Below are 13,619 nucleotides of genomic sequence, written 5' to 3' on the forward strand. Positions count from 1 at the left end.
CAAAACATGCCCATGCCTATACGCTTCCCCACTGTTAGTACCAGTTAAAACATCACAGCTTGATAAATGAAGAAAGCTAGTAGAAGCATTGAGTAAGAACTTTGGAATTTTTATTTCCTATTTAAAAGGAATCTATTTTCTACCAGGACCACCCTTACGCTATACTATAATTACCTGGTACATTACTGTACCCATTGCACAAAAATTGATAAAAGGAAAATTGCAAAACTTAGTGTTGCACAGAAGTGGTTTGTTTATACACTCTTTAGTTATGCTGCACCTACACAAAATACTCATTGCTTCAGTACAGTGGGTGTTAAAAAGAACCTATTTCAACAGCCCCACATTTAAATAAAAAAAGAGGCAAAACCAACCAGTCTGCCACTCTTTATGTTCACCTGTAATCCAAGCTAGCATGGAAACCTCCTGAATTCAGCATCTCCTCTAAAATTATCTTAAAACATCCTCACATAAACGTTGCTTGTAGTAATTGTTTGCTGCACGTGGATTTTCAGTTGTTATGTTCAATCCCTCAAAGCATGAAACACAGAAGACTATTTAAGAAAAACTAAGCTTGGTAGACAGCAACATTACTATGCTATTTCCAGACCATACATTTCTTCTGCTAGATGTATGAGAGGGACTCAGGATGTTACTGAATTTCGGCTGCTTGCAGTGGTGGGAGAGGCCTTCCTTTAGCCACTCATGGGAGAGAGGCATGTTCTCAGCCAAATAATCATACACAGTGGGAAAGAGTTTAAGCAGAAACACAGCATTTTCACATAGCTTTTGGTTTTCTCCGGACACCTTACGGCTTCCTGTTTTGGGGAAAAGAGTTTGCTGGAAGAAGTGCTTTTTGGTAATACTATCTGGTCATTTCTGAGCCAAAATCTAAAACACCTTGTCATTAGTTATTTTGTCCAAGAGATCAGAGACACCATCAAGGTACTTATTCAAACACTGTTGTAAGACACACGGAAGATCAGGCACTTTATCATTATCTGTGTAGCATGCACGAGATGGACTGCCTCAGCATTAAGCAAATTCCTTTATCATTTTTGTACCAGCAAAAACTCCTTCTGAAGAAAGGAATTCACAGCAAACCCACATTTTGCCAGGTAAGAACATCACATCCAAACCCACACCTACCTGAAACTTCTTCCTCTAAAAGACAACTCATGCATTTTGAAAAAAGTTATTTATTTTCACTGCTTTAATCTCTCTACTGTAGTGTTAGCACTTAACATAAGCATCCACTCTTCTACTGTCCTATTTACAATCCATTGAAATGTATACTCTACAAATACAATACATATTTTCAGAAATGTAAAGGAAATGCACAATTTTGTGAGGTTTAAAAAAGTGACACTCATCTGTACAGGATCCTCAAATCATCCAAAAAGTAAAATTTACAAGGCAGTATCCACACAGCTATGTAAGGGCAGGTGCTACAGTGACAAAGCAGCAAACTTTCTAATACAATATAATACAGAAAATTAAAGTGTTTTGGGGCACCAGATAATACATTTAGTACCGCTGAAGTTGTAAATTTAGTAATACCCATATTTCTAGAAACATGTAACTGCAAACCTGGAGAATGTTCTGAAAAATATTAAACATTATATACACGAGGTAAATGTACCTTGGTCTTTCAAGAGGTAATTTGAGTTTAAAGCAACTGATATGGTGAAGTTTTTGTTGTTTTTTTTTTTTTTTTTTTTTTTAAACACAAAATGATTAACACCTTGCAATCGTTTCAATGGCACAGTATAAACAAGGAACTAACTAAAAGGTGAATTTCATGGCAATCACACTCAGAACCATTACTGAAAAAAAAAAAAACCCAGCCTCTTATTTCATTTGACACCTTCATGTCCCCATACAGTCAATCCCAATGTCTTTACCTATATACAAAGTCTTTCTTAGGATTACAAGTGGAACCACTGGAGGGTGACAGTATGTCATACTTGGAAAGTCAGCTTGAGAAACATCCCAGGATTCCAGCTTTTAAGGTTGGAAGGTCCCTGAAGAATTCCAGCATTCCAAAAACAATGTTTCAGGCTTTTCAGCATCAGACTGTTTCCAATGCTCCTAATTCTCCATGTCCATATCCACCTGGTCACAAGTCTGTAAACCAAACTGAGGCTTCAATGCTACTAAAATGTCAAATTGATTAAACCCACAAAACTTAAGTGAATGTATAATGTATGCAATATTTACAATAAACATTTGCATCAGTATTTGTCAGAAACTGTTTTGGTATATACTTGAAATGATACAAAATTAATATTTTGAATGCTAAAATATTTTGGTCCCCCTGGATTTCCAAGAGCAGATCTGGTGATATTACAATCTTAATTTAAAAAATACTTATGTGTACCTGTGTCCATATATATAAGATATGATCTTACACAGGTAACATTTAAAGTTACATAATATATACAGACACAGCCTTTGTAAAAGGTGTTCAGTTTATATAATGGAAAAGAAGAACAAAGCTTGAAGTTGTGGTGTCAGAACTGAGGATACATATAGCTCTATTCAGAATTTTCCTGTTCTGCATTCCAATATGAATAATAAGGTCGTCCCAAAATAATGTTCCCAATGTCACACACTGTATCAAGCATCCTTCCTGTGCTTTGTTTTTGCAAGCTTCTATTACAAAGCAAAAAATTAGAACCATGTAAGAATAGCTGGTAGCAATTTAGGAGAATGAAGACTAGTTGAGATGAGACAGATGTAACAAGCTACTGTACAGTTGACTGAATAAGGGGCATGCCACGATGCTGTTCAGCTGCTGTAGATTCTCTTCTAAAAGCAATGGAACTGCTCCTTATGTTTTCGGAAACTAAACATTATGGTAGTAAGGTTTTGTAGGTGTGTTAAAAAAGCCACTAATTAAATTATTTGATGAATTATATTGGAAGCTCCCTCATGTTACCATCAAGATTACTATATATAAAGATCTGAAGCATGCCAGTAGCCTGATGATTCTAAAACATGAACTATACCATTTGTATCTATGGTAAAAGATCCAGTTATGCCTATGAAAAACTCAAAATTTAACAGTTAACAAATTGTTTAAATAGAAAGCCTTTGAAATTAGTATGGAGATATAGTAAGCTCTACTTTAATGCTGAACTGTTTTCTTCAAGTGTTTGTCTAGGTACATAGAACTTGTTACAGGCATGCCAAGGAGATAGATTTGGGAGTTTAGTTATATTCCATCACTTTTTTAGAACAGTCATAACTGAAAAACTCTGTGATGCACAGCTGTCCTTTTGCACAAAGGAATACTTTATTTAAAATACCTACATGAAGTCAGTTTTGATCCAGCTTTGATTGATAGAGGCCTAAAGCACATAAGCCTGACTGGTCAGATAATGCCAAACAAACATAAGTGTGACAGCTCTTCTCCTGGATGCCATCTTCCAGTGTGAGTAAACTCGTCCATAAAGGTGGCTGAATAATTATCTGCAGTTCAACATCTGAAGGTTTGTTTGTAATTCCCACACCATTTAAACCTATCTCCAAGCAAGCACTAAGAATTTGGAAATACACAAGAGTTAGCAAAATGCTAAGTCTTATCTTGGCTTGTATCACCTATATAGCCTTTTCTTATTAGGACCCATCCATCTTAGTGCTTTAGCTACCATATATCACAGACCACAGAACACAATCTCACTATGCTTCTGTTAGCAACCACCCTGTCACTGCTACTAGCTCTGTGAAAAACTCAGTGGACTGTATGCTGAAGAATGAAAAGGAAGCAGAGTTAAGGCTGCCGTGCGTGTTGCATGATAGGATGGATACTGATGTGCTGTGGAGAGCAGGAGGTTAGGTGGCATATTAATTACCAGGCACATTTACATACTGAAATACTACTGAGTATTTTGGGCATTAACGAAACCAAAGGTCAACCAGACTCTTCCTAAAACTGCAATTAAAAAAACATATCCTGGTAACAGCAGTTTTTTAAAGAGAATTTTCCATATTAATTCCCCCAATCCCCTGCAGAAGGTGTACATTTGGGCAGGCAGCAATTCAATTTCTAAACAAGTTTACAAAAGTCTTGTGATATCCTTAAAATCTCAGGCAAATCTTGACTAAAGCCATGCGTAATCTCCTGTGTTCTTATGACAACACAAGCCACCATAAGCTTTGTTCTTGTAACTATGAAGAGGATTGCTGAAATCCTCTGGTATTTGTATCCAAAGACCTGCAGCTCACCACTTTCTGTAGCTCACCACTTTCTGTGTGAGGCACACACAAAATATATGCACATAAAATTTATAAGCAGCTTTGAACTTTCTAGTACAAAAGCCCAAATAACTTCTCCCTAATTACAGGTGCACTTAATCCTAATATAATTGTAAATATTGTTCTTTGAGCCTTAAGCCTGTGCAGAACTGCACAGAAAATATGCTTTTCATATTTGACTTAATGGAGCAAAATCTCCCTTAAGAACATCTTACTCCTCTTGCTACTTTTCTGAAGTAGACAGGTACTTCAAGCAATTTAGAAGTACCACTTCATAAAAAAAATCTTATATATAATTATGACTCACAACTTGACAATTACAAATTATGACAGTGAATTAACGAGCTTACACTATTTAAAACTCCTACAGTGGTTTAAAGAGTCAGATTTTGGTAAAATTAAAGGTATTCCACAAATTATGTATTCACTTGCTGAAACGAGTGAATTAGATCTTAGCTAGGCAAAGGAACAGTTGATTTTTAACTTGTGTTTTTGAAACCAAAAGTACCATAGGCTTTGTACGCTCCTACTATTGTGCATTAAAAGACTCAAAAGCGGCACTTACTGGTATAATACAATCTATTTTGAAGGCAATGTAATGTTCTGAAAAAGTGGAAAAAAACCAGTAATCATGTATAAAGTATAGTTGCATAAATTATGTTCCCACAACCGAATGAGGTCAATTTGTAAATCAAGGTAAGAGTCCAAAAGATATACTACCTTAATAGCTAGCAAAGTATACTCCAACAGTACATTCACAATCTGAATCAAAGAACCATGACAGTGGTTCAGAATAGTCAATGTACCAGCCAGGAATAAAGTTGCTTAAAGAGGCATCAATGCACTCTAGAACATAGTGAACCAGTTCCACACTTTAAAGTGACCTCCTACTTTCAGCACAGTTAACTAGAAATTAAGACCAGCTATCAACTTTCCAAAAAAATTAGAGGTTAATAAAAATAAAACTAGACTACACAATGTTTTGTAAGTAACCTGGGAAAGAGGTTCATAGTGCACAGAAAGGACCCAACACAACTGTTTAGCACGTCCACAAAAATCCTAATAAGTGACGTTCCTATGAAGTACTAAAAGGCAGCAATATCCTTCTGTTCCCCCAATGAGGTAGAACAATTAACCTTCTTAACACGCCACTCTGGTGCAGATACGGATTTTTACAGTATTCTTCGGTAGCAAATCCAGGATCACATCTTTATCCCCTCCTGTTGACTAAGTTGCGATAATGTTTTCTTAATGCGCAAAGCTGTTAGCCTAGCAGCTCCGTTGGCATACCAGCATTCCCGCATAATTTTTGCCATTACTCGTAATGCCTGCAAAGGAAAAACAAGTAATTATATGTACTGCTGTCTCAGTGTAGCCTATGCAACCTCTCTTCTGCCTTAGCCTCTTCATGCATTTCTTAAGTCTATTACTAGTACTACAGCTGCATGGAAGAGTGTGTTGTATAAAAAACCCTCAAATTCTTACTTTATTTACAGACAAATAAAATTCTTTAAAATACTGTAGAGCAGAACAAGAGTTTTTCAGTTGAATTTCAGCCCCCACAATAATATTTTAATGAAAAATTAGTAGGTTGTCTGTAACTGTTTTCTGAATTTTCATATTAGACAAAAATACACTCAGTTTTATTGTACCTCCAGTTAAGGAGTTAGTTCAATGTACAGCAATTCAAAAGTTTATCAGCTGTCTTACTCAAACTGAAGCTCTGTAATGACTCTGAAAATGTTTGGAGTCTTTTTATCCTTCAAACAGCCATTCTTTGAAATCTGTGAATGCTACCACACAAGTAACAATGCAAATAACCTAAAAATTGAAGATGAAGTAAAGTAATAGCTCTATAATCCAAGATTTTACACTCAAAACTGTATTACATTGAGCTTCTAAGTAAGTTTGCAGGATTGGAATGGCAGCATTTAAAAAATGACTACAATCTGTCGGTACGTATCATGGCCTTCCTCTCCTGCCTGCATTCTCTTGCCCAGTCTCTTATCTCAGGCCTTCACCCATGTATTCATTTCACATGTGCCACAACCCAGTTCCCTTTTCCATCTAAAGTACATCGTATCTTATCAATCTCCTACTCCTACTGTAGCCTACTGCAGCTATTCTCCTAAACTGTGAATCAGAAAGCATTGGTTCTAGTCCTAGCTGGGTTCCTAGAGCAAGCAATATGAACAAAGTTGGCTGGAAAGGCAAGAGCCTGCTGCTGTGCACACTATGGCCCGTGCAGTGACTACCAGCATCAGAAACTCAGCCCAGAAGAGAGGCACGGGCAGCAGTGGTTGCTACATGCACACTTCAGTTCTAAGTCTTTGGCTCGCTAGAGTCTCAGCTTCCTAGTAACTGTGTTCATCTTTCAGTAAGTGCACACAGTACAAATTCTGAGATACGTGAAGTACCAAGGCCACCAGAGTTTTGGATGAAAATTCCTAAAGGCATTTACTATTTTGGCCAGTGTGCAGGATATTCCTTTGCTACGTAATGATAGGCCAAAGACCCCCGAGTGCTTTAGTTCCAAGTGAGCATTCACACAAGGCAGCCCAGCACTACTAAAGATACCATTTGTGTCCCACAAGCAGCGCAGCAGTGCTGGCAGAGTACTGAGCTGAAAGTAGCAAGCCCACTTCTCAGAAGAGATAACCAGCCTAGTTACAAACCAACTGCACAGACCTGATTAGCTCATGGGTCTTTACTACCCTTGTTGTGGGTTAACCCCAGTAGGCAGCTCAGCCCCACACAGCCACCTGGCTCACTCCCTTGCAGTGGGATGGAGGGGAGAATCAGGAAGGCAAAAGTGAGAAAACTTGTGGATTGAGATAGACAGTTTAATAGGCAAAGGGGGAAAATCAATCCAAAACAAAGAAAAACAAGTGATACAAAAACAATTGCCTACCACCATCTGACCAATGTCCAGCCAGGCCCTGAGCAAGAGCAACCCCTAGGACAACTGCCCCCTCCCCCAGTCTGATCACTGAGCATGACACTGCACAGTAAGGCATATCCCTCTAATCAGTTTGGGTCAGCTGTTCCAGTTCTCTCTCAGCCTCTTGTCCACCCCCAGCCTACTTGGGCTGAGTGAGAAATGGAGAAAGCCTTGAAGCTGTGTATGCATTGTTCAGCAATAGCTAAAACATCAGTGTGCTATCAAACTGTTTTGGTCACAAATCCAAAACACAGCCCCATACAGGCTACCATGAAGAACGTTAACTCAATCCCAGTCAGACGCAGTACAACCCCCAGTTGCACAATTTATGTGCCACAATGCTTCCTGTATAATTCAGACTAGCTTTAGTTTACATTAGCATCACCCATGCTTCACAGGAAGGGATCCTAGAATCCTCCATGTAGAGTTAGCTATTAATTTTCGTGAAATTACATTAAATATTAATGTATAACCAAGGATCAATGACACTTGATAAAGCCACAATGATCAGAATGAAATTCAGTTCTCCAAGAATCACCCTTCTCCCTTCAACAACAAGCACAATTTTTAAGCTACTGAAATCAATAAAAGCTCTAGTGTCCAATAAAGCAGGTTTAGCAAGGTTAGTTAATACCTCACAGCTCTGCCATCTGTTTGGAATATTGGGCCTTAACTTCTGCTCGCACACAACTTTCCTCATTTCTTCAACAGAAGGATCTGAAGGAACGAGGTCATAGTATGGCAACTGGTAATCTTCGTGGATTCCTGTAATAGGTTGAAAATAGCTTTATTTTAGCTAACACTAAATTACATATTCACTTTTTACCACGTTCCTTATCAGTACCCTACCATTTTCTTTTTTGGTTTCCATTTTTAAAAATTACATTACAATGACTGACAAATATATTAAAAAAAAAAGTATCATTAACCATACCTTAGGAGTGTTTACATTAGCTTTGAAAAATTTTTAATTTTGAAATTTATATATTTGGAAAAGATTGAAGCTATGTGAAATCTTTTGTATGCTATACTAAATGTTTGGAAGCATATGATTTATAATAGCATGTTTTATTTTAAGTAAGGTATGGACATTATTTGAACACATTATAGCTAGCCCTTACTTGTGGTGTTGACCCTTTGCTCTCAAGGACATTTAACTTCAGCCTTTCCTCCCTCTTATGTAAAGGTTTTAGAAAAAAAAAATGAATACAAACAAGGGTATTTCCTATCTTATGGTTCATCAATTTACAAAGAGGTTGAATAAACCAGTCATCATTTACAGGACTAACAGTTAGAAAATCTGAGACATACTGGCTATTTCCTTGCACCACTTTTGAGCAAACTGTTTACTCAAGCTTATTCAGGTTCTGTAAGTTACTTATAATTCCTTAGTATGTCCAATTTTGTAAAGATTGCTACATACCACCGATTGAACATCGCCGAGCTATTTCCCAAAACACTAATCCCATTGCATAGATGTCTGCTCGTTTGAATGACTCAAAATGTTTCATATTTATGGAATCATCTAGAACTTCAGGTGCCATGTACCTATTTGCAATAAAAAAAAAAGAAGAAATTTAATTTCATAAATACTGTAGAGGAAGTTCAGTGCTACTGATCAGTTCAAAACCAAATTTAAATATTTATGTGCAAAAGGAGACAAAGGAAAATCTGCTTCATTAAGGTTCTCCAATCAAAGACCTTTCAGTGAAAAGGGGATAATAAGTAAACTGAGAGGAACAAGCAAAGGAGTAGGGGGAATAAGTAAAATGTGAAACCATAAACAAATAGAACCATAAACCTGATAGACATGGGATAACAGAGACAATGACAAAGACCAAAAGTCTCCAGTTGCTAATTGGTGGGCATTAAGAAATTCCAGGCACAGCTTTAGAGGGCCAGTCTGGATGTTGTAACTGCTAACAAGTGGGAAACAAGAAGAACATGATGCTTGTGGATATTCAAGGGAGGCCTTGTTTATCAAGGAATGTTTAGGAGAAGAGTAACTGGGAGGAACAAAAGCAGGGCAGTATAGAAAAGGATATCAAGGAGGCCCGTTGCACAAACAGTTGCCAGTCACTGTGCTTGCCTGTCCAAGCCCTGCACCTGCTCACTGCAGTGTATCCCATCTTTTTACTAAATCCTAACTATCTTTCTATGCAATCTCGCTCTCAATCACATGTGCATATGTGCTCTGATGACTACACACCAGCAACTGGAGGCAAACAAGGGATGCAGTTGCCCTTTGGCCTGGGGTGCCAGCAACTGGAGGGAAGCAGGGTGTTAGCATCAGCAGCTAGAAGGGGAACTGCTGATCCTAGGAGCACAGGTGCACAGGTCTTAGAAGCACATTATCTGTAGCTACTGTGGGAGGACCAGTAGCTGGACCAGCAACTGCAGTCAGACAGTGGGTGAAGACATCCCTAGTGCCAGCAACTGCAGCAAATAAGGGTCTCTGCTGCAGCCACTGAAGCTGGATCATGAATCACAGGCTTCAGTCACATGCTTACAGGTACCAGCTACAGGGGAGAACTGGGATGAAAGAAGCAGAGTAAGGGCTTCTCAGCACCAGCAACTGGAGTGGGAATCACAGGTCATAAGGTCTACATGCCTGGGTGCCAACTGCTGGGGTGGGCCAGATTTGTATTTCCCTCAAACCTGGTATGCATGGCAGGTGTGCATGGGTGTAATGCACTAGCAAACTTCAAGCTGGTCCAGCCAGCAAATAGGTGGCCCAGGTAGTGACTTTTGACAGGGAGAGGGCTGGTCTTTGAGGGAATCCATTCATGTAGGTGTGCATACAAGTATATGCATCTGTTTGCTACTGTGCATTAACCCAGCCCACCTGGTGAGTAGGAGACCTATGGAGCACAGAAGAGGGCATTACACACAGCAAGGGTTGTACTAATAGTTGAGGGATTCATAAACATGCATGGGCTTGAGAAACTACAGAAGGGAGTGTGTGTTTTCACTAATGAAGTTCAATTCTGATTAGCTGAAGAGAAGGAAGGAGACTTGGCTGTCTATACTTATATTTCATACAAGTTCTGACAGTGTTTTATGTGGGTGTTGAAGACAGCACATGGTGTATAGCAATCTGTGTAATCAGCCCTGTCAGTATTGTATGTGTCTGTCTATGCCCAGCCTCACTACCAGTTAAATCCCAAGTAAGAAAGCAGCAGTCACATCCATGGGCCTGGCCTGGACAAAGCCTCAGCCCTTTGGACACCCCAGGCTGGGCTCCAGCAGCCAGGCAGGAGGAAAGAGGAAACCCTGCTCCTGGAATCAGCCAAGATAGAGCACCACTTATAACATCCCCTAGCAAGACTAGAGAGGGAACAGACGTGAAGGGCTGATTAAAAAAAAAACCATCACTGTTAAGCATTCCTTGGGAACAAAGGCTGCCTACCACTACAGTTAACTGATTCTTCATCATACCATCTGTAAGTCCCATCATAAACCACGCCAGCTTTTTTTTTTAATAGTAAATCCTATTTGGGTTACATATTAACAACTGTGCTCACAACAAGAGTTTACTTTATCAACATTTCCTGCAACAACAAAAAAATAAATATGTGACAGACCTTCAATTGAGAAACCAGGACTGAAAACTGGTCAGGGCATCCAAGCGATTGTTACCTTGTTTAGTGACCAGGCCTAATGTGGGAACATCAAGCAAAATATCAGTGGGGACTGAATTGTGAGTTACTGACAGCAGCATCCCCGCTGGCTACTGGAAAGAATGAATGGTATTTGCTGCATCAGTCAACATCAGTTCTAGTAGTGCTCTCAATCTGCTAGAGCTCTGGTAGCTAAACCCAATAGGTAATGTTTAGCAGAGTTTAGTGTGTTTCTCCACAATCACTGCCCTGTCAATCTCAAGCTGACATATTAATGAAGCAGGCAAACAATGACACCAGGGCTTTGGAGAGTACAGTTAATTCTTAAAAAAGCAACATGCATAGATTACTGGAGTGGAATACAGTGTCAGACAATAGCTCAACCTCTGGAACAGCCACAGAAGCTTATGCACAATTTCATTTAATCAACATAATACTAGGATTTTCTTTTCCTAGTAGCAGGGATGGTAGGCAGAATACAAGACACACTACTTAAAATAAATTTCAGGACTATCAGACCTTTCAGAACTCCCTCAGCACTACTGTGTCTTATATAAATGATATAAATACAAGGAAGCAAGGGCTATCAACAGAAGAGCAAAGATGCAGCCAGTAGTCCAGAACTTTAACGAGGGTTGCTGACATGAGAGTTCTTCTAAGCAGTGTACAGGCATATAAATTCCCCACAAGTGATAAACACAGCACAAGCAGAGGACAACTGTCTAAACAGTAATGTAAGGTTTACTTTGACAGTATTTATTGAATGGAAGCAGAGTCTTAAGTTTACATATGTCACAATCTTTGATATGGACAAGGCTCAAATTATTCTGGGCCAACTGTATCAAAACCTTTTTAATCAAGAACATAAGATTGTGGCAGGTGTTTTAATGGTCTCCAAGGATTTTGCATTATTGGATAATCTTCTTACAATACTTTATGTACTTGACAGTATAGTGATCAGCTTTGGGTCTAGAAGAGTATTTGATCTATCTTAAGATCACATGGGGATGAGAAGAGTGATGGAGCTGGAAAAACACCAAACCAAACACCCTAACCATGTTGTAAAGACCGTCAGCCAGAATCACTTACACAAGTAGTAAAGGAGATTGTCTCAGTTTCTGTGAATTATCCTAAGGACAAGGGTTTTAACAGGAAAGACCATAAGAGGCTTGAATGTGGCAGTGAAGCTGAATTCATACCCTCAAAAGAAAAACCCATCCCACCCCCAAAAGGTGATTTCCATTGAATTTATTGGCAAATTGACCTCTTACCATGATCCTCCATCAATGCATTTAGATTGGCTTTGGCTTCCATAACACAGAATGGTGACTGACTGCTCAAAAATTCTGAGAGATTATTGCTGGAACAAGAGAGGCGAAAGGCAAGTAGGTCATCTAGTGTGGTTAGCAGATTAGCCGTTAAACGGCTATCAGAAAAAAGGGAGAGAAACATGCATCTCCTTGTCAGCTTATATATTGGAAATGCATTACTTGTCAGAAACAGTATTTTAGATTCTGGAGAGAACTAGTCTACATAGGCTACTTTGACCTTCTGAACAAGGTCTGCAGCTCAGCACCCTCCAAGAATGAAAGGATAAGCCTACAAAGAAGTTTACAAATTATGTGGAGCATGGCCTCGCCAAACTTTGGGTGCCCACTGACCTCTTCCCCCTACCACTTTTAGTCCAAAAGCTCTGCATTAGTTGCCTAAATTTCTTGTACAACATGTAGGGAACTTAGTGTCATCAAACAGGACCCATACACAACATGTTGAGTGTGACAGCTCCCTTCACCAAGCCTGTTCTCCACAAGCATAGCTAGAATTCTGCTCATATTTGGTTTAGGTAAACTGAAGAAAAGCACTCATTTTCAGCCAAACTTCTTTTACAGACTATTTCAACTACTAAGAATAAGAGTTGGGCCACACTTCGCAAAGAAATAAAGAGAATGAGTCTTTTTTTTTTTTAACTTGCCTCAGGGAGTGAGAGGGGATTGGATTCTATTTCTTTCTCAGTTTAAAGCTCACTGTTTTATGCTGCAGGCTGAGCTGTGAAAACACATAGTTCACACCCTCTGGTAAAGCTAAGCCTCTGAACAGAAAAGAAATAAAGATTCATTCAATCAGAGAGAAGGATCACCAGTCTGACTCAGCACCTAGATCACTCATCCAAGAGTGAGTCTTGCTTGCTCCCAAGACCATACATTTTTACAACAGACAATCATTAGAAAAATATAAACTTAGTCAAATCTCCCTTAACTTGCATTTTTCATAATAAAGTTCAGAGGGACAGAGTTCCCTACCTAAGAAGGCACAAGATGGAAAAAAAGGGGATCAAGCCTTTTGTGAGAATGAACAATTTTCAGAAAAGTAGAAGTGACTAACATCTTTAAAGTGGGAAACAGACTTACTCCTGCTGCTACCCACTGCAGCAAGCAAGAGTTATTACAGCTTTGCCCTTGTGAAGAAGCATAAGGCAGATGAACAAGCAATTTAATAGTGCCTATGCAAGAAGAGAACTTGTAAGTGGGATCCACAGACTCAGCTGAAAGGATGCTTTTTCTAAAGACTAGACTAAAGAAAGTCATTTGCACATAATTTTTCTCTGCACATAGCTGTAGCAGAAGATACTAAGTTACACATGGTACGCACCCTGCACACAGCTAAATTTGTAATGACAAATTCCAAAGCAGTGTGCTGTTTTACTACTAATGGATTACTGGAGACTTTGAGAAGGAATAATGCCTAGTACTTTGTAATCTAGTAGCAGTTCAGAAAATAAATCTCTGACCACTTGTATT

General features: G+C 38.9%; 1 protein-coding gene across 3 annotated transcripts in view; it reads right to left on the reverse strand.

Annotated features, from left to right (window-relative positions):
* Positions 1 to 1,183: 1,183 nt before the first annotated feature.
* The window catches only part of TGFBR1 (transforming growth factor beta receptor 1), a 34,843-nt gene continuing 22,407 nt past the window's right edge, over positions 1,184 to 13,619 (reverse strand). For 2 of the 3 annotated variants that reach the window (XM_074830032.1, XM_074830039.1), the window contains exons 7-9: positions 8,625 to 8,749; positions 7,836 to 7,966; positions 1,184 to 5,588 (exon numbers count right to left, since the gene is read on the reverse strand). In XM_074830032.1, coding sequence (XP_074686133.1) covers positions 5,463 to 5,588; positions 7,836 to 7,966; positions 8,625 to 8,749 — 382 coding nt within the window. In that variant the 3' untranslated portion in view covers positions 1,184 to 5,462. Of the gene's footprint in view, positions 5,589 to 7,835; positions 7,967 to 8,624; positions 8,750 to 12,092; positions 12,182 to 13,619 lie in introns of those variants that run through there. The other variant, XR_012623896.1, reaches the window with a different exon arrangement.

Source organism: Strix aluco, chromosome 1, assembly GCF_031877795.1.
Source record: "Strix aluco isolate bStrAlu1 chromosome 1, bStrAlu1.hap1, whole genome shotgun sequence".
Taxonomy (NCBI): domain Eukaryota; kingdom Metazoa; phylum Chordata; class Aves; order Strigiformes; family Strigidae; genus Strix; species Strix aluco.